The following is a 23,774-nucleotide window of genomic DNA, read 5'->3' as shown; positions in this document are numbered from 1 at the left end:
AAATACATCGCCCTTTATCTCCTCTGACAGTCACCACTGACCTCTCTGACCTTTGATTACAGCGTTCACCCAGCTCCATGCCTGTAATCCCTTTGTTCTTCGCTTTCTGCTGTCAGCTAACTCCCTCCTCCCCACTCCCTAGGACAGACAGGGTACGTCTGATGCAACAAGTCACAATTTCCTGATTTTTTGCAGTGGATGGAAAAGAGGAGGGAGGGGGGGACCTGGGAAAGGGCTTTTTAAATGCAGATAATGGCATATTTGGCTAATAAACCCAATTACAAAATTTCTTAAAATCGCCTGGACTATTGATTTGTGCAAAAAAAAAATATATATATGACCGTGAGTTTAGTTATTTAGATCTAATCTGCTGCGGATCCGCAGCAGAAAATCCACTGTGATACGGTGGCCTGATCACTGTAGTAAGGGAGTGCTGATCTGCTAGATCGGTGCACATTTACCGAGCTTGTTACACGGCCTGATTATTGTGCAGCAAGGGCTATCGTTGCTTTAAAAGTGTAAAATAATAAAGTTTATACATTACCTGTCCATGCTCTCTGGTGTTCTCTTTTCTGCTGTCTGCAGCCACCGATGCAACTGCTGTGCACTACCCTCTGACTATCACAGAATCACTTTGGTGCAATTGGTAAAGGTTTGAGATGTCTGAGGACACGTCAAAAGTTACTGCAAATGACAGTAAAGCCTAAAATAATTTTAAATATGGGAATTTATAGGGTTTGGTACACCCCTTTAAGGCCTGCTTTAAAAAAAAAAACTTCAGTTGTGGAAAAGAGTTGTCACATACAATCATAATCCTTACTAATGTTATCTTATGACATGATCTCTCAGAAGATAAGTGTTAAGAAGCCAAGTGTGTTTTTCAGTGCGCTTCCCTTTCACACAAGACAGAAATATTATCGGGTCAGGCTAGTGCGATACGACAAACTACATAACATCCTGTAAAGAAAAAAAAAAGTGTGTGAAAATGTGGTTAGTAAACATAACAGCAATATAATACTTCTGCTGCGACTTATAGATGCAATGTATAGAATCCTGTGCTCCATGAATCATAGCGAATTATAACGCAGGGAGTCCCATAGGGTTCAGTTTGTGTTATACAAAAGGTTACGAACCGTATATCACGGATGTGTGAATGCAGCCTTACCCCTCACGTTTGACTTGATAGTTACAAGTGTTTCTCTGTATTGTCCGATCAGGTCTGTGTATGTGTTCCCAAAATTGTAATGTGCTATAGATTATGTTGTTGATATATAAATGAATAAATTATTATTATTCGTAAGCCAAAACTAAGTTGACCAGAGCATGCTCCAGTTAATAGGAATATGTGAATGTAATTTATTACAAAATGATTCTATAAAAAGGCGACATCTGTTATAGTGTTTCTGTATGTGTGTCAATCAGTTACCAATAGTGCAATAAATATTTTAACTAACATTTTTCATACGCTGAATCTTTACAAATTGTATACAGAGCAAAGAAAGTTGCTTTTTGTTGTTTTAATAAAACAGTAATTTACGTGCGAGTATTTTTAGACATTTTCTTACATCTCTACTGTACATTTCTGTCTTCCAGTGCAAAAAAAAAAAAACCATACCACATTGCCTGTGTCTTGTATGCAGAGGTCAAAGTGATCAAGCAGTGTCAGACTGCCCTGACTATTTTCTCACTGATCAGTAGAGATGAGCGAATCCCCTGTCTAAACGTAGCAAATTGCCAATCCAACGATGCGCTTTGCTTAGTTTAGACGGGCAATTCGTTCATCTCTACTGATCAAGCAGAACTAATACAGCCCTCTGCCTGATCACTGACAGAACTGAAAATCTTTGATCTAAAACACAGGAGGTAATCAAATCCCTCTACTAGGCCAGACTCGCATGTCCGTGTTCAGTCCATGATATACGGTCTGTAAGCTGACTGTATATCACAGACTGAACTCTTCAACTCTTATGGGACTCCCGGCATCATAATTCATTATGATGCAGTGAGCTCCTTAACAGCTCAAGCCCTCGGCTACTGAACTGACAGCTATGTCAGTACAGTAACATAAAGCTTTAAATGTTTTGGAGCTCACTGCATTATAATGAATTATGATGCTGAGAGTCCCGTAAGCCTGTGATATACAGTCAGCTTACAGACCATATATCATGCACTGAGCATGGACATGTGAATTCAGCCTAAGGGTCCATTTACACAGAAAGATTATCTGACAGATTATCTGCCAAAGATTTGAAGCCAAAACCAGAAACAGACTATAAACAGAGATCAGGTCATAAAGGAAAGCCTGAGATTTCTCCTCTTTTCAAATCCACTCCTGGCTTTGGCTTCAAATCTTTGGCAGATAATCTGTCAGATAATCTTTCTGTGTAAACGCACCATTATGCTAAGTTTACACGAGGCGATTATTGGCCCGATCGTACGATTAACGATTTCGAAGTAACAATTTTTTTTATAACGATCAGCGTTTAGATGGAACGATATATCATACAGAAAATTCGTTTTGCGATCGGTTAAGCCTATCTCACACATAGGTAAAATCAGTGAACGACTGTTTACACGGAACGATCGGCGGATTTTTTGCGAACGACGATTTATGAACATGTTAAAAGATCAAAATGAACGATTTTTCGATCATTCGCCGCGTTTACACGTACGATTATCGTTCGAATTCGGTGGTTATCGCAAAAATTTGCCCGATAATCGCTCCGTGTAAACCTAGCATTAGAGTGCGTTTACACAGAAAGATTTATCTGACAGATTTTGGAAGCCAAAGCCAGGAATGGATTTAAAAAGAGGATAGATCCCAGTCTTTTCTTTATGACCTGATCCCTGTTTATAGTCTGCTCCTGGTTTTGGCTTCAAACATCTGTCAGATAAATCTGTCTGTGTAAACGCACCATTACAGTCTTTAATCTGTGTAGCTTCCACTCCTCCTATTCAAAATACTTACCCAAATGGGAGGGCTCTGGAGGGTGTTCTATTCCTTGATATGAAATTAAAATTGGACAACAAGCTATTCAGATCATGCAATTGCTATTAATTAAATGAAAAGAAGAAAAAATGTTTTTATTAATTTTTTTTTTTGCATAAACTGAAGTTTTTGCAGATGTACAGGTGATAAGCCATTATTTCTAGCAGCATGACCTCCACTCTCACCTGATTCCACTTTATGTAACTTCTAGTTATGGGACTTCTTTAAAGGGGTAGTGCGGTGCTAAACATTTATTCACAAAATAACACACATTACAAAGTTATACAACTTTGTAAAGTGTGTTATGTATGTGAATGGCCCCCTTCCCAGTGTTTCCCCCCACCCACGCTAGCTCCGGAAGTGTTGGTGCATTATACTTACCGCATTCGTGTCGACCCCCGTCCGGTAAGTATAATGCACCAACACTTCCGGAGCTAGCGTGGGTGGGGGGAAACACGGGGAAGGGGGCCATTCACATACATAACACACTTTACAAAGTTGTATAACTTTGTAATGTGTGTTATTTTGTGAATAAATGTTTAGCGCCGCACTACCCCTTTAGGGACAAGGTCTACCATGACAGACGTGCACCAGTGTCAGATCTGAAGGACAGCACTCGCTGTAGTAATTAAATCTGAGGTACAATACATGGTTTTGTACATAGACAGCATTGTTAGAAAATCAGGGGAACTTAGTGAAAATTTGCAGTGTGATTTGCACCACTTTTTTTGAATTTTTGCTTTTATTGAACAAAAGGCGAGTGCAACATCTTGAATTTCTCTGTCGGCTGCAATTCACGTTTTAAACTGCTGACAATCTAAGACAACTTTTTTGCTCAGGAGACATATGGTACCTTTCATACATCTGTCTGTACTTTTATAAAAATATTTGTATTCTATAGTAAAAAAAAAAAAAAAAAAAAAACAACTATCACCTCCTCACTTTCTACATCCTGGAAGCACAGCTGGATATACAGTTTATGAAATATACCATGAATCTCTTTGATCTAACAGCTATCTATCAGTGTTGTAGCCTGGACCGTAAACTACAGCTCACAGGTTCCCCTAAGGGCCCATTGTCCAATTTTCATTTCTACTATTGTAAGGTTAGTGTCCATTGGAGAAAGTTCCCTCACCATAGATGTTCTATTCAGATATCTGGGTAAACAATTTGCAGAGCAATACAGTAGGAGTGGAGTGGATGAGAGTTTAAAGAGAACCTGATCCACAAGTCATGAGGGTAGTCCCTCGTGGCTTCTCCCTCCCCCAACTACCTTGGTAGATAGATCTTCCCTATACCTAAACAGGGGCAGATCTATCAGTCAAGTCTGGTGGGGTAAGAAGGAACCACCAAGGACCACCCTTATGACTCACATATCAGGAAGTATGAAAAGTGTTGCTATGGTTACAGCAGATTACTTGTGGGCCCACAGAAAAATATTCTAGACTAGGAAAAAAAAAATAGCTCCTGTGTAATTTTTATTTTGGTCCTAACTGATCTCTGTAACACCTGACCGCTTGTGATACATTGGAGGCCTTGTATACAGATGGGAGACCCTGGTAGCATTGCAATGAGAGTGCCAGTCGAGGTTAAAGGGGTTGTCCAGTGAAAATATTTTTCTTTCAATTCAACTGGTGTCAGAAAGTTATAAAGATTTGTAATTTACTTCTATTAAAAAAAAATCTCAAGTCTTCCCATACTTATTAGTTGCTTTATGTCCTGCAGGAAATGGTATATTTTCAGTCTGACACAGTGCTCTCTGCTGACATCTCTGGCTGAGTCAGGAACTGTCCAGAGCAGGAGAGGTTTTCTATGGGGATTCATAGAAAACCAAGACAGAGTTCCTGTCTTGGCCAAAGATGTCAGCAGAGAGTACTGTGTTAGACTGAGAATAAAACAACATATCCTGCATGACATATAGTAGCTGATAAGTACTGCAATACATGAGATTTTTTAATAGAAGTAAATTACAAATCTATATAACTTTCTGATATCAGTTGATTTGAAAGAAAACATTTTTTGCTGGACAACCCCTTTAATGAAATCTGATTTGCAATTGGCTGCATGCTGGGGTGTAAACCCAAATATATTGTAGATTCAAATACTCATTTCCTATTTGATCATCATGAAAAATTTTTTTTATATATATTTTATTTTTTATTATAAAGACAAATACTCTAAACAGTCTGTGGCAACTATGGTGACAATGCAGGCAGGTGCCTACTGTAAGTCCACTGCATCCCAAGAGGAATTCTGCAGAAATCTGGAACACTTGGTATAATCTGAGCCTAGGTTCGTGTGACTATGCCCTCTTTTCAACAAAATTCATTTACAGTTTTTGTTATTTTTTTTATTTCATTCTTCCAATTTGGCTCATGTTCACACCGCAGATAGGAATACAGGAACACTCTATCAGTGTTAAAGAAAGTGACTATGGTCTTGATTTTGTTGTGTTTCTGGATCCTGTCTGCACTCCAGAACACACACTTTCTCGAAATGCAACCAGCTGATCTTCCATACCTCAGAATAACATGTGAATACCTATAGAGAAGAAATACATTGGAAAGTCAGCACCTTATAATAAGATAGAAAACTTTTCTATGGAATAATATCCTAGTTTTTTTTTCCATTCAAGAACTCTTATGCATCTGTATATATAAAGGGGTTATCCGGCGCTACAAAAATATGGCCACTTTCTCCCAGAGACAGCCTCACCCTCGTCTCCAGATTGGGTGCAGGTTTTGTAACTCAATTCCATTGAAGTGAATGGAGCTTATTTGCAAACCACACCTGAACCGGAGACAAGAGCGGTTTTCATGCTGTTTTCATGGCCTGGAAGAAAGTGGCCATGTTTTTGTATCGCTGGATAACCCCTTTAAAGGTTGTTTCCTTATCAGTATGTTGATTAACTGTAATAACACTTTGCCTTTTGTACTTTTTTTTGTAATTCCTCCTTAAGGATTTTGGAAGCTAACAGTGAATGTAAAAACTTTGACTTAAAGAGGATGTACCATCAGGTACATCCTCTTTAATCTGACCCACGGATCGAACGGCGCCGTCATGGGGAAGCAGGAGCCGCGGTCCGTTTTGGGAACCACGGCGTTGTGTACGGCGCCATTCTATCCACGGGTCCCGGGCCGGTGCTGAAGCACAGGAGGTGGGCAGGCCCGCCCCCAGTGGGAGGGAATTCCCTTCCCTCTATGTTGCGACTCCTTTAGAATCAATGGAGCCTGTGACGGCGCCGTTCGATCCGTGGGTCAGATTAAAGAGCATGTATTTTTATGGGGTGGAATGCTGTGGTTTTCTACAGGCAGGTCTGGTAACAATTTCAAGAACTGTTTCTTTAAGAGAAAAAAAATTACATATGTCTTTAGATGGGAAGGTTTACCAAGAAATTGGAAGATGAGATTAGTGGGGAAAGGGGAATCTATACCTTGTTATTATCACAATCACAAGAACAAAGAAACTGATGACTCTTATTTCTAAAAATGAAGGTGATGGTGTTCAGAAATCCTTGGAACTTAGGAGTCAGAATCCCTCAAGTTGGATGTAGTGAATGGAAGGTTTGGACGGAGATGTAAAAATGTGAAAAGAAAAAAAAAAGAAAAGAAAAAAAGAGCCCTGCACTTATAAGAGCACTATTGCTTCTCCTTCTAGTGACCGGAGGGGGCCACAGACTTGCTAAGAACTAATGTTATTGTCAATACTAGTTGATTCGAAAGAGGAAAAATTTTGCCCTCTAAAGAGGTTGTCCAGCAAAAGGCCTTGTCTTTCAAATCAACTGGTTTCAGAAAGTTATATAGATTTGTTGTATATTGTTTTATAGTTGTATATACTGTAGATTTGTCATTTACTTCTATTCAAAAATCTCAAGTCTTTCCATGCTTATCAGCTGCTGTATGTCCTGCAGGAAGTGGTGTAATCTTTCCAGTGTGACACAGTGCTCTATGCTGACATCTCTGTCCGAGACAGGAACTGTACAGAGCAGTAAAGGTTTTTTTGGGGGCAATTTGCTACTGCTCTGGAGATTTCCTGTCTCGGACAGAGATGTCAGCAGAGAGCACTGTGTCAGACTGGAAAGAATACACCACTTCCTGCAGAACATACAGCAGCTGATAAGTATGGGAAGACTTGAGATTTTTAAATAGAAGTAAATTACAAATATATATAACTTTCTGAAACCGGTTGATTTGAAAGAAAAACCCCTGTAATGGCGTGTCAGTGAACCCTGATGCCGTAGGGGCACAGCTTCTGCAAAACTAGTATTGGTTCATGTGATTATTTATAGATTTGTGTGTGTAGATTATGTAACCCTAGTCTATTTTATATAACTCAGCTGTATAGTTACAGTATAAATTGCCACCTAGTTGACAGTGGAGGAGTGTAAAACACTTTGGCATTTCTCAAACCATGTTATTCCCTAACTTCTGTGCCATTAAAATTATCAGTGAGAACATAGCAGCGGTGCAGATTACTATATGAAGTCATAGCAATACATAAGTCTCTTACTGTTTTCAGCGGCTCTTTTTGGAAGTCACAGTCATCCAGTATATACTCAGTGTTCTTCCTACAGACTGTCCTTGCCAACTTTAAGCTTAGCATATATTTTATGCCTTTCACAACCTATAAAAAAGAATAGACATGTCAGATTTACGTATGTACACAACGCTGTAGATAACATCCCCCAGACACAGAGCACGTTTCACACTTCTCACCTGTATCATGGCTTTCTGAATCTCTAACTCTTTGGAAAAATAGATATCATTGGACATGTTGTTAAAGGCATAGACAGTTATCCTTGCTGCTTTCTTTACCTCTGGATCATTGGTGCTGGCATTCCTGGGAAATCCTGGGTTTACAGTGGTCGCCCGGAAGTCTAGGACAGATGTAAAATTATTTATACAACAATAACTTGTATTCAATCGCATTATGATGCAGTATTAAAAAAACTCAATAAGCTGATCTACATTCATTCCAATTATTGAAACACTAAAATATGAACATATTTGAAAATATTGCGCCCTTTAGGCCAATGCCGAGTGCTCCTGGTGGCAATGCCAGCATTGTATTAGGGGGTATACCTCAGGTTCGCACTGCAGTTTTTCTCTAAGGGATATTATAATTCTTTATTACTTTAAAACTGGGTTCACACTTTGTTTTTGTTTTTTCAGCCGTTTTTGCATAGCTGACCTTATTTTTGCGGTTTAAAAAAAATGGAGGCAGTTTTTTTTTTTTTATAATAGAAGTTAATGGAAAAACAGATGCATACAAATGCACCTGTTTTTTTTTTACCAAAACGGATTTTAAAAAATGTAGTGTAAACCCATCCTAAGGGTTAAAGGGGAACTCCAGGTAGAGGTAAAAAAAATAAAAAATTACTTCTGCAGAAGTATATAGCATTACTTACCTATCTATCCCAGTTTTGAAACTACCAAAAATCCATTTGTTTTGGGGGGGTTTTGTTCTGTTTTGTGTGGCTGTACTTCCTGGTTGAGCAGTTGTACACAGTACTACAGGTTCCAGAATGCAATGCCTTCCCTCAGCTGTTCATCACAGTCCTCCACCCTGCCCATTCCCCACCCAAAGCTGTTGCAGAACATCTAGGCTGTGTTCACACATTGCAGATTTATTGTGTTACTGAATTATTTGCAGTACTTTATCATTCCATTGTGTTCCCACCCACACAACACACTGTATTCTCTACCTGTAACACCACACAGCATGCTGTATTCTCTACCTGTAACGCCACACAGAAAGCTGTATTCTCTACCTGTAACACCACACAGCACACTGTATTCTCTACCTGTAACACCACACTGTATTCTCTACCTGTAACACCACACAGCACGCTGTACCCTCTCCCTGTAACACCACACAACGCTGTATTCTCTACCTGTAACACCACACAGCACGCTGTATTCTCTACCTGTAACACCACACAGCACGCTGTATTCTCTACCTGTAACACCACACAGCACGCTGTATTCTCTACCTGTAACACAACACAGCACACTGTATTCTCTACCTGTAACACCACACAGCACGCTGTATTCTCTACCTGTAACACCACACAGCACGCTGTATTCTGAACCTGTAACACCACACTGTATTCTCTACCTGTAACACCACACTGTATTCTATACCTGTAACACCACACTGTATTCTCTACCTGTAACACCACACTGTATTCTCTACCTGTAACACCACACTTTATTATCTACCTGTAACACAGGTATTGGAATAAAGTAAAGAACTTTTTGAATTTAATTTTCAATTTTGTCCTCTTTTCATTTCCAAGCACATTTTATGATCAAGCATCTTTTATCTTTGAAGTTGAGCCCCACAATAAGGACTTTATCCAATATTCAACAAATCCTTTACTCCAACTCTGGGTAAAACAATGGGCACAGGTCCAGATAGGCAATAATATATAAAAGATTATTATTATTTTTTTTTTAAACATATCCATTTTTATCCAATATTATCTTACATGGGATACACTGTTTATACCTCATTTTTTGCTCCAGGTGGGATTGGCAGTGGCGGCTCAGATTCTCTGTGCCGTTTAGCATCATTTAATTGTGTTACTGCATCATTTTTGTGAATACGCTGCAGTACTGCAATAAAACTCCAACATGTGTGAACATAGCCCTAATGGTGTCCTTGCAGCCCTTGTTAAACGATTAACGATTACCTTGTTAAACTTTTATGTGTAATAGGCCCAGTAAGCGAGCACCAATCTAGCAGATCAGTGCTCGTTTACAGTTGTTATCGAGCCCCTATCGGCCCGTCTAATAGTACCCTAAGTTGAACATAATCTCACATTTACATGTATATTACCACTTTGCAAATAAATGGCATTATTTACCGTCTCGTCATTTACAGCCCATTCTGTGGTAACTATTTTTCTATCACCTTGCATGGTGTAGTTGGCATATTAAAAAAAATAATCTTTGGTTAAGAGTCCAGATAATTGCAGAGAATTCAGAATGATGTCAGGAGGCAGCGGGAGTAGGATCCGGAAAATACATGCGGTAATGAGACAATGATGGTGCTAAGGGCAGAGCGGTTGCAGAAAGAAACTGGTAGAAAGACCAGCTTAGCCTTGCAATTGTTGTGGAGCCTAAGGGCCAAAAATACTAGAAAGTGGTCGACTGATGTGGAGTCTGGTGGGGTTGCTGGCACCTTATAAAAAGAAGGAGCTGCTGAGGCCTGGTGAATCACCCAACTCTACCTAGAGCTGGCATTAGACCATAAGGGGAGACACCAAAGGCTGGTTTCTCAAAGAAAACTCTGAATTGTTGACTGGTCAGCTCTGAGCCAAGAAAAGAAAGTTCCAGTATGGGAAGTGCACGTATCTGGAGGTGAGGGCTTGCTATTGAGAGTTTCTAAAGAATATGCTGTTGAGAACCTTCACAGAGTCTATTCATGTGCACTGTTCTAGAGACTTCCAATAAAGGGGTTATCCAGGCATAGAAAAAACACAACTACTTACTAGCAAAAAACAGGACCACACCTGCCCCTAGGTTGTGTGTGGTATTACTCCATTATGGTGCGTTCACTTTAAGGAATCCGCTCAGAGAAGTTTCAGCGAATCCCACAGCTCACCCCGCTTGTGGCCGCACTCATTTCCGCCCGTCACATAGACTCCATTCTATGGTCACCCGACCATACAATGGAGTCTATGGCATGGGCGGAGATGCGCTTGAACGCCAGCGGGGGTGAGCTATGGAATCCACATGTTCTTCTCTGTGCGGATTCCTCAATGTGAACCCACCCTGACTCCATTCAACTCTATTCACTTCAATGCACTGCACAACTACACCGAAAATAAGGTGTAGAGTGCTGCCATTTCTGGTTAAAAGCACCTATGTTTTTGTGAACAATCTCTACAAGTCCAGCGTTCTAAAAAGTACCATTCTCCCTGAACATAAGGTCTTTTAAATGGTAGCCACCAAAAGGACGTGTGTCCTTAAAAAGATTGCTTAAGGCCTTATTCACATGTTCAGTATTGTTTTCAATTCCGTTTTTCAGTGTCTGTAGCAGTTTTTCTAAAATGCAGCATGCTGAGGGTGTGACATATTTTGGGCACACTGTGGTGTTTTTCTTATAGACTTCACTGGAAGTCTTCTGCTCCCCCTGCACCTATCCCAGCAAGGAAGGGGGGCACTAAACCTCCATCCTTGCTGGTATGAGTTAAGTGTGAGATCAGTCTGTCCCCTAGGGCATCCTCACTTAACCCTTGGGGTGCCATACTGAACAATGTGGCCCCCAGGGGGTTAAGTGTGGATGTGATGCATCCTCACTTAACCCCTTGCGTGGCAGATTGTAAGCAGCATCTGAATGTCAGCAGCACAGTATAGATCTTCTGTGCAGCTCACGGAGTATACCAGCCGTGGCTGCAGCAGTAGCTTTACAAAGGGGTAAAAGATGCTTTATTATGCCATGCAAGACTGGGAGAGGGGCGGCAACTACTCATCTTGGCACAGAGCCGTCCGTGACTAGCCATGGCTCCCGGACTGTGATTGTTCAGTGTGGGGATGATTGAAAGGCAGAGAGGCCACTAATGGGTCTTTTTGCCTGTCAACAATACCCACACTGTGCGCTGTCAGGCAGAGAACCACGGCTAGTCACGGACCTCTCCCCGCCCAGATGATTAGTTGCCGTCCCTCTCCTGGCCTTCCGTAGCACAATAAAACATCTTTTTTTCCCCTTTGCAAAGCTACTGCTGCAGCCGCGGCTGGTATGCTCCACGAGCGGCACAATAGATCCGTACTGTGCATATCAGCACAATTGTGCTGGTTGTTTGCCTTTAAATGAACAACATGATGCAAATTTGTATAGACCTGACTGCAAAAATTAGATAGGAATAACAGCAATTTTCTATACCGAACATAAGATATTAGGAAATGATTTCTAGTCAGGATACAAAGGACAGTCACACAGTATAAATAAAATAAATGTTCACACTTATCTGAAAGCAGGAAGTTTAAAATATAGCACATTGGCCTTGGTTAAGTTAGTCTTAATGCAATAAATGGTAGAAGAATGGGGCGTGGCCTGAAGCTCATGGAGTGAAGACGCGTCTCCTCTGAGCTCCCGGGCCGCCTGTCTTCACACGCCTGCAGCACCCTGGTCCCCGCTCTCTTATGGGGAACAGGCGACACCAGAAGCCCCCCAAGACCCTCCCTACCTCCCGGGCAAGCCGTTCGGCGCAACCGACGCTCCTCCGGTTCCTGGCCCCGGAGTCTTCACCCGCCGCGCCGCGCTCCAACATGGCGCCTGATCCGCCGGTGACGTCGGCGAGGCCCGAGGTGGACGCTTCTGCCGGCCAGCAGCCGCAACAAGACCCCGCAGACTCCCGGGACCGCACAGCTCCCGCTACCTCCACCGGTCACGGGCGGCAGGGTGACAGCCTGCAAGACATCAGGGGTGAGTCCGCCATTTTCTTCTCCCCCGGCCCCACGTGCTCTGACTATGAGGCGCAGTACCCGCCGCTGGAGCAACGGCCCTTCACCCGCAGGCAGGCATCCAAGGAGAGGGCTGCCATACACAGTGCCACAGCTCAGCACCAGCCGGGCCCTCCACCTGTCGCCCCTGCATCCTCACCTCACCTGTCCCCTGCTGACTTTACACTGACGCCCGCCATTTTGCAGACTCCAGGTGGCCCCTGGTCTTCCCCCTCCTCTCATTCCTCCATGGAAGATTTCCCTGCTCCCCCGCCTGATGCCTCTGCCCCTTGGGCACAATACCTAAAAAATCTGCCCACTAAGCAGGACTTCCAGGCTCTGATATCTGAGGTCAGCTCTGCGTGTAGGGCTGAAATTGCTACTGTGAGGAATGATATTAAGGCCATTGCTGACCGTGTGGAATTGCTTGAAACTGACCACGAGCAAACCAGGGCGCTGACATCTAACCTTCGCAACACCTCTGAGGCTCAGACACAAGCTATTAGAGAAATGCGCCGACAGTTGGAGGACCTTGACAACCGTGGCCGCCGCCACAACATCAGGGTGCGGGGTTACCCCGAAGCGTCCGGAACCGAGGACCTACATGTTACCCTCCAAAAGTTGTTTAACCAAATCCTGGGTCTCCCAGCAGACTCCCCCCTGAAAATGGATCGTGCACATAGGGCCCTGCGCCCAAAGGGAAGCTCTGCCACTCCCCGTGATATTATTTGCTGTATTACGGATTTCGTTACAAAGGAGGACATAATGCGCAAAGCGCGACTGTCACGCATCATTGTCTTTGAGGGATGTGAAGTTCAGCTCTACCCGGACCTCTCCCGCATTACTCTTCTGCAACGGCGCCTCCTGCGCCCTCTTCTGGACACCCTGAGAAACAGCGGGATTCTATATCGCTGGGGCTTCCCTTTTTCTCTCACGGCCCGAAAGGACGGACGCTCTGCCACCCTCTCCTCCCCTGAGGACCTCCCTAAATTCTGCGATACCCTCCAGATCTCGCCTCCATCACTGCCAGATTGGGATCAGCTCGCTCCGCCCCCCCCGCTGCCGCGTGTCTGGACTCCGGCTCGGCACAGGGGGAAGAAGACCCGCAGCTCTGCTCCCCCCCGCCTTGATCCAGCCTGACTGATGGGAGACCTTGGATGGAACTGTAGGGAGGTGACTCCTTAGGAGTCCCCACCTTCCTTCTCAAGACCCGTCTCTCTGGGTCCATGACTGTTGCTCATTCCGGTTACATTATTTGTGGTTGCCTACCGGGCTGCTTGTGTTGTCCTATGTTGTCCCCTTTTTTTTTTTTTTTTTTTTTTTTTTTTTTTTTTTTTTCCCTTTAGTTTGTGCCTTACCCTACTCCCTCCTCCCTACCTTCCTCCCCACCCCCTCCCCCCCTCTTCTGCATCATGGTCAGTTTTTCTTATTTAAGCTGAACCCTACCCAGCCCCCCGCTCCCCCGCTTCCATCCCCCCTTCCTACCCTACCCACCTCTCCCTTTTTGCCCCACCCCTATCTGGATACCTCTTTAGGGGTTTATTTGCTTTTTTACATTGCACTGGGTTTTTTTTTCCATTTTGCTGTTATAGCGGTGCTGCAGGTTATTTCTACCCTTGCCTTGGGGGGTACCCATGGCGCCCCGTCACTTGGTGCCGGGCGCCGTGGCTGCCCCTCCTCATAATATTGCATGCCCTAACGGGCGGCCCGGGGCTTGACCTGTTGTTGAGCTCCCCGGCTTTTCCCACGTTCCCCACTGGATACAAGTGGACCACTCTGTTCATTCTCATTACTTATTTTCCACTATTGTGGATTGTGTTCGTAGCTGATTGACATTTTTTCAGCCATGGTCTGGTATCTCACGCCTGGCCTGGCGTATGGTTACTTAATTGTTTTCTATGTTTTTCTTTTTTCCATGTTTTCTTCTTCTCTGCTTTCCCCCGCCCTCTTTTCCTCTACTTCCCTCTCGGACGCTGTCTCTCCTCGCTCTGCTGGCCTCTTTCACTATGGGAGGGCTCTCTGGCTCCTATGGGTCCTCACTTGCTCCACACCCCCCCCCCTGGGACCACCTCACCCATACACGACACCATTCCTTCGCCCCTTTGACAATGGTTAAGCTAGTCACCCACAATGTTAAGGGCCTGAACTCCCCGGCTAAACGCAGACTCGCCCTTCAGGAACTGCGCCGCCTTAAAGCGGACATCGCTTTTTTGCAAGAAACGCACTTTGAGGCTAGCTCCTCTTTTGCCTTCGCTAAGCGCTGGTACCCCCGCGCCTATCATGCCTACCTTTCCACAAAAAGGGCGGGTGTTGCCATATTGCTGGGGACTTCTTGCCCTTTTCAAGTCCTTAAAGACATCACCGACCCACAGGGTCGATACGTTATCTTACACGGCTCACTCTCCGGAACCAAGCTCACTCTCTGTAACCTGTATGCTCCTAATGTCAAACAAGTAGCTTTCTTCCGCAGGGTGTGTAAACTTCTTGAGCCTTTCCGTGACACTATGTTGATAATTGGTGGTGATTTTAACCTTGTTTTCTCTCCCACTGCAGACAGACACGCTCCCTTTTCCCCGCTCCTCCCCCCTCGGATCTCCCAGCAGTCGCGAAGCTTCCGTCAAGCCGTCCGCGCCTTTCAGCTTTTCGACCTCTGGCGAATCCACAACCCCTCTGCCCGTCAATACTCCTTCTACTCGCTACCCCACAAGACGCATACCAGGCTGGATCACTTCTTTGGTAACGTACTCGCCCTACGCACCCTCACCTCCTCCCACATTGAACCTATCACCTGGTCGGACCACGCACCTGTGCTCCTGAACCTAGCTGTCTCCCACCGAGCCTCGCGTAGATGCCATTGGCGACTGAATGAGAGGCTTCTTAAGGTCCCGGAGCACAGAGACGTCCTGAAGCGACACTTGTCTGCCTATTTCTCCCTTAATGATCACTCTGTCTCCTCCATTGCTTCACTGTGGGAGGCACACAAGGCGGTCATGAGGGGTCACTGCATCTCCCTGGCGTCCCATCTCAGGAAAAATAGGATAGAACAGGAGGCCCACTGGCGGGCCCGCCTTCAGTCCTTGGAGACTCGAATGCTTCTACGCCCCACGCTCCCGGTCCTGCGAAAGATTGTAGAAATTCGGGCAAAGCTCAAAGACTTGGCCATGTCGCAGGTCGAAAAGCTCATGCACTATTCTAGACGCCTCTACTACGAGAGGGGTAATAAGGCCCATACACTCCTTGCAAAACAGCTTAGGGACCGCCAGGCGCAGACTACTCCTTTTAGTATCCGCTCCCCGTCTGGCAACCAGGTCTACGACCCGGATGGGATCGCGGACCTCTTCCGAGACTACTATACCTCTCTCTATTCTCTCCCCTCCGCCCTGCCCGAAGACCCTCTCGAAAGGCAGTCACTTATCTCCTCGTTCCTCTCTACTCTCCCCCTCCCTAGCCTCCCCTCGGAAGCCCGGGACCACCTGAACTCAGCCATTGACTCCGAGGAGCTGGAGGAGGTTATTAAAGCTCTGCCCAATGGCAAGTCTCCCGGTGCGGATGGGTTCCCTTACCTGTACTACAAATCGTTTGGAGAGGTCCTCAACCCACACCTCCTGAAACTGTTTGCTTCGTTTCTCCAAGGGGACCCCATCCCAAACACTATGCTCTACTCACACATTGTTGTTATCCCTAAACCGGGAAAGGACGGCACAGCATGTGCTAGCTATCGGCCCATCACTCTTCTCAATTCTGATTTAAAAATTTTTGCTAAAATTCTGGCCAACCGCCTCAATGTCTGGCTTCCGCAGCTCATTCATCATGATCAAGTGGGCTTTGTCCCTTGCCGCCAAGCAGGAGACAACACCCGCCGGACGATTGACCTGATTGATGTTGCCAATAGACAAAACTCCTCCATGCTCCTCCTGAGTCTCGATGCCGAAAAGGCCTTTGATCGCCTTCTCTGGCCGTTCCTTTTCACCACCTTGGACCACCTGGGCTTCCGGGGTGAGTTTATTACTGCCCTTCATGGTCTGTATTCCACCCCGATGTCTGCAGTCCGACTCCCCCACGCCACATCCTCCTCCTTCCCTGTGTGCAACGGCACACGCCAGGGATGTCCGTTGTCCCCGCTGATCTTCGCTCTGTGTATAGAGCCCCTTGCGGCCGCTATCCGAGCTCATCCGGACATCCATGGGGTGCGCTTGCGCGACAGGGAATTTAAAATCGCCCTCTACGCAGACGACGTCCTCCTTACCATCACTCAACCACTGATTTCCCTGCCCTCCCTACACGCCCTTATCTCCTCCTTTGGCAAGCTGTCCGGCTATAAAATTAACACCTCCAAGACCGATGCCCTCCCCATTAACATCCCTAGTCCTCTCCTGGCCTCCCTCCAACAGTCCTTCCCATATACTTGGCAGTCCTCTTCCAGCTCGTACCTCGGGGTCAAGCTAACTCCCTCATACTCCCTCCTGTTCCAGGCCAATTTCACTCCCTTAATCGCTGAGGTCTCCCGGCTGTTAAATTCGTGGATGCACTTACCTATCTCCCTTATAGGTCGCATTAACACGATAAAAATGGCGATCTTACCCAAATTCCTGTACCTCTTTGAGACTCTCCCTGTTATGGTACCCCGCCCCGCCCTCCGACGTATCCAGGCTCTTTTCCTCAGGTTTCTCTGGAAGGAGGGGCGCCACAGAATTCCTCTCTCGGTCCTCACCTCGCCACCTCATAGGGGCGGGTTGTCGCTACCTGATATATCTCGCTACTATTTGGCCGCACATTTGCGCACTGTCCCCGCCTGGGCGTCCCTCCGTTCCTACAAGAGATTTGTGGAGATCGAGAAGCTCTGGATAGCCCCTATTCATCCTTGCGCCCTCCTTTGGGCACCACGCCGTGTCTTGTCAGACTCGGCGCTTCTAGCCACCATGGCCTTTCTCGTATCGATTTGGTCCCAGTGTCGCTCCAAATATGATCTTTCTGCCCACTCTTCCCCGCTCGAACCCTTCCTCTTCACCCCCGACTTCCCTGTCAGTGTCACCTCCTCCATGACTCAACCCTGGTACTCTGCGGGCCTGTTTAGGTTCTATGACCTAGTCAATCCGGTTTCCCGGAAATTCCCAGACTTCTCAGCCTTGCAAGAGAAATATGGTTTGACACAGCGTACTTACTTTTCCTACTTACAGATCCGTGACCTCTTCCGCTCCCGTTTGGGCTCATTGACCTGCCCCCGCCCTAACCAATTTGAGCTCTGTTGTTTGAGAGGTGCATCCTCCAAGGGGCTGATTTCAGACCTTTACCGTCTGCTCTTCCCGGCTGACCCCTCGGGGCATGGTTATATGCGCAAATGGGAGCGAGACCTGGGCCTTACGATCACGCCATCTATGTGGCAGGTAGTGTGGCGTAAAGCGGCCACTTCTTCCTTATGCACACAATACAAGGAGGCCCAGTACAAACTACTCATGAGATGGTACCACACCCCTCACCTCCTCCATAAATTTAACCCCGCTTTCCCCAACACTTGCTGGCGGTGCTTGTCCGCCCCTGGGACACTACTCCACATATTCTGGGACTGCCCCCTGATCGCTCCTTATTGGGCGATGGTGCAAAGCACCATACGAGAGGCCCTCGAGATACAGGTCCCACTGACCCCCCTACACTTCCTCTTTAATATCCCCCCGAGGTCTATTGGGGCACGCACTGCCAAGGTCCTCCTCCACATTCTTACGGCGGCGAAATGCCTTATTTCCCTGCATTGGAAGAGTACTTCCCCCCCGTCCTCGCTGGATTTGCTGACGAGGATTAGAGATGTCCGCAGTATGGAATCCCTTACGGCCATCTTGAATAACACAGTGGATAGGTTCAGCGAGGTCTGGGCGCCATGGGATGCGTTCTGGGACAGACGTCCGAGATAACCCTCCCCTTCTACCCTTCTCTTTCCCCCCTTCCCTCTGATCTTCCTTCTACCCCATCTCTTACTCTGTCCCCTCTTTTTCTATCCTCTTCTTATCCGAATCCTACCCCGGACTCGGGCCCATCCTCACTCTGCATTGCCTGCGGAGCCTAGGGTTCTCCTTATGCCCTGCTGTCAATCACTGGGTCGTCCCTGGCCCACACCCGCCCGGCCCACCGGGTCATGCACTCTTTTAGTGCCTATCAGCCTAGGTGGCACCTTCTACGGGCCCTTCTCCGGGCAACTGTTTGGTTTAAATTTGCAAATTGTTTTTGTTATGCTTGCTTACTAGTCATGTTTCCTTACTCTCCCCATGGACTTCCTGACTATGCTTACTACCCATGACTATGCCAGCTTTTTCTTCATTTTGCTTAATTCTGTTGTGTTGTCTTATACTGAAAATCTTTAATAAAAAGACAATTATTAAAAAAAAATGGTAGAAGAATGATGCTTCTCAGACGTAAAGGGACTATGTCATCTATAATATGGATAAATGCATCCTCCTAGTTGGCTATTTTATAAACATAATGTGAACAGAGGCCAAAACAGATTTTAACTGTATCTGTATTTCTTTATCCTAGTTGGTGAAAGATCTACATTTTTACAATTTGCACTTTAATGATAGTAACAGTATGAAGTATATGCTCATTATATTTGTATTCTTTTCGCTGAGTGGGTGGAAATAGAACAGAAAAGAACATTCAGTCTGATGTCTTTATCTATTTTATGACATGCATTAAATGAAAGCAATAGCATTGTGTTCTTTGCTAGAATATGAAAACAGATAAGTTTCCAGCTCCTCCGGCAGAGCTGTGTAAACACTAGTGGTTTGTCAGTGTGACACAACCCTATCTCTATAACTGAAAGTCTGACTGCCTAGATAGCTCGAGTCCTTGAGCATTTCCGGAAAACAGCATCACTAATAGAGAGCACCAATCTAAAAAGTATTCTCCTAAGGAGAGAGTGAACTTATAAGTGCATTCATATGGAACTGTTAACTTTAGGGTACGTTCACACTTACCGGATCCGCAGCAGATTTCACTTAAATAACTGAACACAGCATCAAATCTGCACCATCAAATCTGCTGCAGATCTTATCCACTAAAGTAATGTGTAAATAGGATAAAATATGCCGATTCCTAATCTGTGATTTGTGTCTTCTTACTATTTTGCATTGTGAGATTCTGAATCAGCACTGTTAAATCTATCTAGTAAAAATAATTGAGTTTGGATGGAGTTTTGGAGAAAAAAAAATGGCATGTCCAAGAGACATGTCAATTCATTGGGCGGAGAGTGGAGGCATACAAACATCCCACTGAATCAATAAGACAGGCTGAATTTCAAGTGGGCTCTGCTTGAAATTCCGCCTCTTTTACTCTAAGGGTATGTCCACACTATGGAATCCTGGCAGATCACGTGCCGCAGATTCCACAGCTTGGCCACGTGCATCTCCGCTGGTCTCATAGGCCTTATTCTAGGCCCGCTCACTCTTTGGGGGGACTGCGGAATCTGGCAAAGCATAGAATGAAGCCTATGGGACTAGCGGAGATGCATGCGGCCGCGAGCGGGGCCGAGCTGCAGGATCAGCAGTGGGTGATCTGGCGGGATTCCATAGTGTGGACATACCCTCATTCTTACTGCAGAAAACAGGCTCCATTGTAGGTTTATAGAGAATGAGCAAGGGAGTGAAATGCTTAGCAAAGTGCTTTTCCAGGCTGTATGTAAGAATCAGTGGGGGTTTGAACACCCAGTCCCCGACTGATCAAAATTTGACATGCCTCTAGGAAGGGTGACAGGGGCACTTTGAACTATAACATAAAACACACAACAAAAGCAAACCATACAGAAAAGAGAGCATTCTTTGTTTGTAGATATGTTTGTTCTTCATACATGGCCTCTACATGTAAAATTAAAGGCTACTTTCTTGCAAAAACGTCACCACCCCTGTCCTTAGGCTACGTTCACATTAGCATTCGTCCTTCCGGCACTATTCCGTCATCCTTTTCCGTTTTAGAGAAAGCGAAATGGAAATTGTCGGATCCGTTATAATCCCCATAGGTTTCAATTATATTTTATTGTGCTCCGTTTGTCAAAAATAGTGCTCCGATAGCATGGAATCCGTTCAAGTTCCGTTTTTCTGAACGGACGAAAAAATTGTGTTTCTGAAGCAAAGTGACCATCTAATCCTGGATAACCCCTTTAAAATTATAAAAGATTGTAGGCATTGTATAGGACAAAATAGAGCCCAACACTTCAGTTTCAAAAGAACCTCCATTTGCTGTCAGCTTTTACCAGCAAAGTGGCAATATGCGGAATTACCTCTCATTGTCAGATTGACACTTAGTAATATAAGACCCCTTGCCTCAGGGGAAACCACAAGATGTTGCACAAAACCTTACCAATAACTGGAAGGAGAATGCCAGAGCATAATACCAGATCTATGCAACATCAAGAGGTCTCATCTATAAACATCAATCAATAAATAAAAGTAGCAACCGATAATAAACCAGCACATTTTGTGGGATCTATTCTTTTCTACTACTGTAACCCCAAATATACTCTCATATAAGACAGAAATATTAGAGCCAGTGGGGGAGATTTATCAAACATGGTGTAAAAAAAAACTGTCTCAGTTGCCCCTAGCAACCAATCAGATTCCATCTTTCATTTTTCAAAGAGTCTGTGAAGAATAAAAGGTGGAATCTGATTGGTTGCTATGGGCAACTGAGCCAGTTTCACTTTACACCATGTTTGATAAATCTCCCCCAGTGTTTTAACAATGCTGTCCAACAATACAGTCAATAATACATAATAAGGCCATGTTCACATACTGTATTTGGCTGTTAAACAACGGCTGTTGTTTAACAGCACTGCTTAATTGCATAGCAGTGTATGGAACTACAGCCATAGTGTATACACTCTGTATACACTAAGGCTAGGGTTCTCAGCTCTCTGTTCTCTGATACTGCAGTATCACCCTGGTTAAAATCTCAGACATTGGCCGTTATCTGACCCGGCCAGGTCAAACAACGGCCGATGTTCATACAGTGTGTGAACATGGCCTAAGGGCTTATTTACATGTCCCATGAATTACGGGCCCTATGGATGAGGGAGCCCTGCAATGGGATGTTTCCCTGCCCGACATGATGTATCAATATTATGCCAGGAGTGGGGAAACTGAATCTCCGCAGGACTGTAGTAAAGAATAGACATTTAAATTCTTTGAGTGGAAAGCAGAGGTTGACGAGAAATCCTATTGAAGTAATGAGACAGGCAGAATTTTCAAACGGCCGCCATGGCGATGATTCCACTTGAAATTTCCACCTGTTTGTGTGCATGGGCCCTATACCAGGGCAGCGTGGGTAAATTTTTTAGTACTTCATATCGCTTATATGTATATAGCTGTGCCCTTGCCTTTACCAGGCTTTCCTCAGACAAAAAAATTGTATCAGCTTTTTGGCATTTTTTTTTTTTTTAACTTTTAGTGTCTATTAGTATAGATTTCTCAAACATGGGGACAGATTTATCAATCTGGTGTAAAGTAGAATTGTCTTGTCAGATTCCACTTTTTTCCTCACAGATTCTTTAGAAAATGAAAGGTGGAATCTGATTGGTTGCTAGGGGCAACTAAGACAATTCTACTTTACACCAGTGTAATAAATCTCCCCCGTGGTGTAAAGTGAAACTGGCTCAGTTGCCCCTAGCAACCAATCAGATTCCACCTTACATTTTCCAAAGAGTCTGTGAGGAATGAAAGGTGGAATCTGATTGGTTGCTAGCGGCAACTGAGACAGTTTTACTTTACACCATGTTTGATAATTCTCCTGAGGTTTTTTAGGCCCCTATAAAAGTCTATGGGGGAAAAACACCAACATTTCTTTAAAAAAATGCCCAAATGCATAGCCTGCTGCAATTTAACAAAACAGAAAGATGGCTAACATTTTGGCACAAAAAAACAAACAAAAAAAAGCCATTTCAAATTTTATTTTTTTTTTAAACGTCAAGCCTAAGGCTATGTTCCCACACAGTATTCTTGCTTAGTATTTTGGTCAGCAACCAAAACCAGAAGTGGATTTAAAACACGGAAAGACTATGCTCACACACTGGTAAAAGTTTGTGGATGGCCGTCATTTAATGGCACATAATGTCCGTTATTTCAAAACAATGACCATTGTCATAAAACTACACCAATCCACTAAATTTCAACAGTGTGTGAACATAGCCTTTCTGTGTTTTCAGTCCACCATTCCTAATGATACATTTGTATGTCTACTTACTTATATAGTTCTTCCGTTACCATGTTGCTCATAATTAGTATATTACTAATCACTCTAAACATAAAATAAAATTACACCGAATAATGAGTAATAAACGACACTTATACAGGAACAGAATAAGAAAAACCTTCACAAACAACGTGGCGCTGTCTAACTCATCAAACATTATAATGAAGGAAATCCTCCTACAGCATGATCTGATAAAGTCCTATAGAGTTACACCTGTTTCATCCTGATCGCTGTATACTCACCACTGAAGGTCCCAGCTGAGGCGCTGACTGCCAGGAATACAAGGAGTACAAAGCTCCAGGGTGCTGCCATGTTGTCTTGTAGCTCATAGAGTAGGAGGAGATGATGATGAGAAAGCTGCGGACTGAGGAGTATATAAGATTCTAACTGGGAGATGAGTTTGTATGTGGAAACTTACTGGTTAGTGGGCACTGTACTCTTCCTGTTACTAGCGAGTGCACAGCCCTGTTAGTATGCAGGCCCCTGCTAATATACTCTGCACAGACACCTATCAGCTCTTATCTAGATCAGTAGAAAATCTGATAAGATTTGCTAAAAATGAACTATAAACATATTGATCTATAGAGGAGGTTTATATGGGATATACACCGAAATATGGATGGCCGTTCTTTTTCCAATGCCCTAACTATGTGATTTGGAAATGACTATACAGCATACTAGTTTACTGCTGCCTCCTAACACACAGCACAAGCTTGTATTAACCACTTCCTGACTGGCTCACAGGCTTCCTTCACACATAAGGGGAATATATTAATTATCTATGAGTAACAGCAGATAGTGTGAAACATGTCAGCCAGACATCGCCGTTCTCTGGATCACTTTTATGTAATACTTGCACATTGTTTTTCCATTTGACTTAATACTTTTACCTGTATGACGTGGGCCTGAAATTCCACACCAGTCCCTGCATGTGGGTTTGACAGGTATGGGGGAGGGGGCATTGAGCTGACCATATAACCTCTGTCAAAGGGGTTACCCAGCAAAGTATTTTTCTTTCAAATGAACTGGTTTAAGAAAGTTTTATAGATTTTTAATTTACTTCTATTTAAAAATCTCAAGTCTTCCCATACTTATGAGCAGCTGTA

The 23,774-nt window shown here is 44.4% G+C and overlaps 1 protein-coding gene across 3 annotated transcripts; it reads right to left on the bottom strand.

Moving 5' to 3' along the window:
- Positions 1-852: 852 nt before the first annotated feature.
- CST7 (cystatin F) lies at positions 853-23,774 on the bottom strand. Of its 3 annotated transcripts, XM_069954230.1 has the most exons (5): positions 23,760-23,774; positions 22,911-23,032; positions 7,705-7,865; positions 7,499-7,612; positions 5,184-5,530 (listed from the first exon to the last, which is right to left on the bottom strand). In XM_069954230.1, the coding sequence occupies exons 2-5, from the start codon at positions 22,978-22,980 to the stop codon at positions 5,408-5,410; spliced, it is 468 nt and encodes a 155-aa protein (XP_069810331.1). In that variant the 5' UTR covers positions 22,981-23,032; positions 23,760-23,774; the 3' UTR covers positions 5,184-5,407. The 3 variants fall into 3 exon arrangements, with proteins under 3 accessions (XP_069810333.1, XP_069810331.1, XP_069810330.1); XM_069954232.1 differs by lacking the exons at positions 5,184-5,530; positions 23,760-23,774 and adding an exon at positions 853-957 and having other exon boundaries at positions 22,911-23,042; XM_069954229.1 differs by lacking the exon at positions 23,760-23,774 and having other exon boundaries at positions 22,911-23,042.

Source organism: Dendropsophus ebraccatus, chromosome 15, assembly GCF_027789765.1.
Source record: "Dendropsophus ebraccatus isolate aDenEbr1 chromosome 15, aDenEbr1.pat, whole genome shotgun sequence".
Lineage (NCBI taxonomy): Eukaryota > Metazoa > Chordata > Amphibia > Anura > Hylidae > Dendropsophus > Dendropsophus ebraccatus.
Note: the sequence above shows the minus strand (reverse complement) of the source record. Positions and strands in the feature narration are given on the sequence as shown.

What these genes read in the sequence shown, in the direction of transcription:
- CST7 (XM_069954230.1), bottom strand. Translation starts at nt 22,980, where the DNA reads ATGGCAGCACCCTGGAGCTTTGTACTCCTTGTATTCCTGGCAGTCAGC. An exon ending in CTCAGCTGGGACCTTCAGTG is followed by an intron (nt 7,866 to 22,910) that starts GTGAGTATACAG and finishes CATCTGTCCTAG; the next exon opens with ACTTCCGGGCGACCACTGTA. An exon ending in AAAAAGAGCCGCTGAAAACA is followed by an intron (nt 5,531 to 7,498) that starts GTAAGAGACTTA and finishes TCTTCTCTATAG; the next exon opens with GTATTCACATGTTATTCTGA.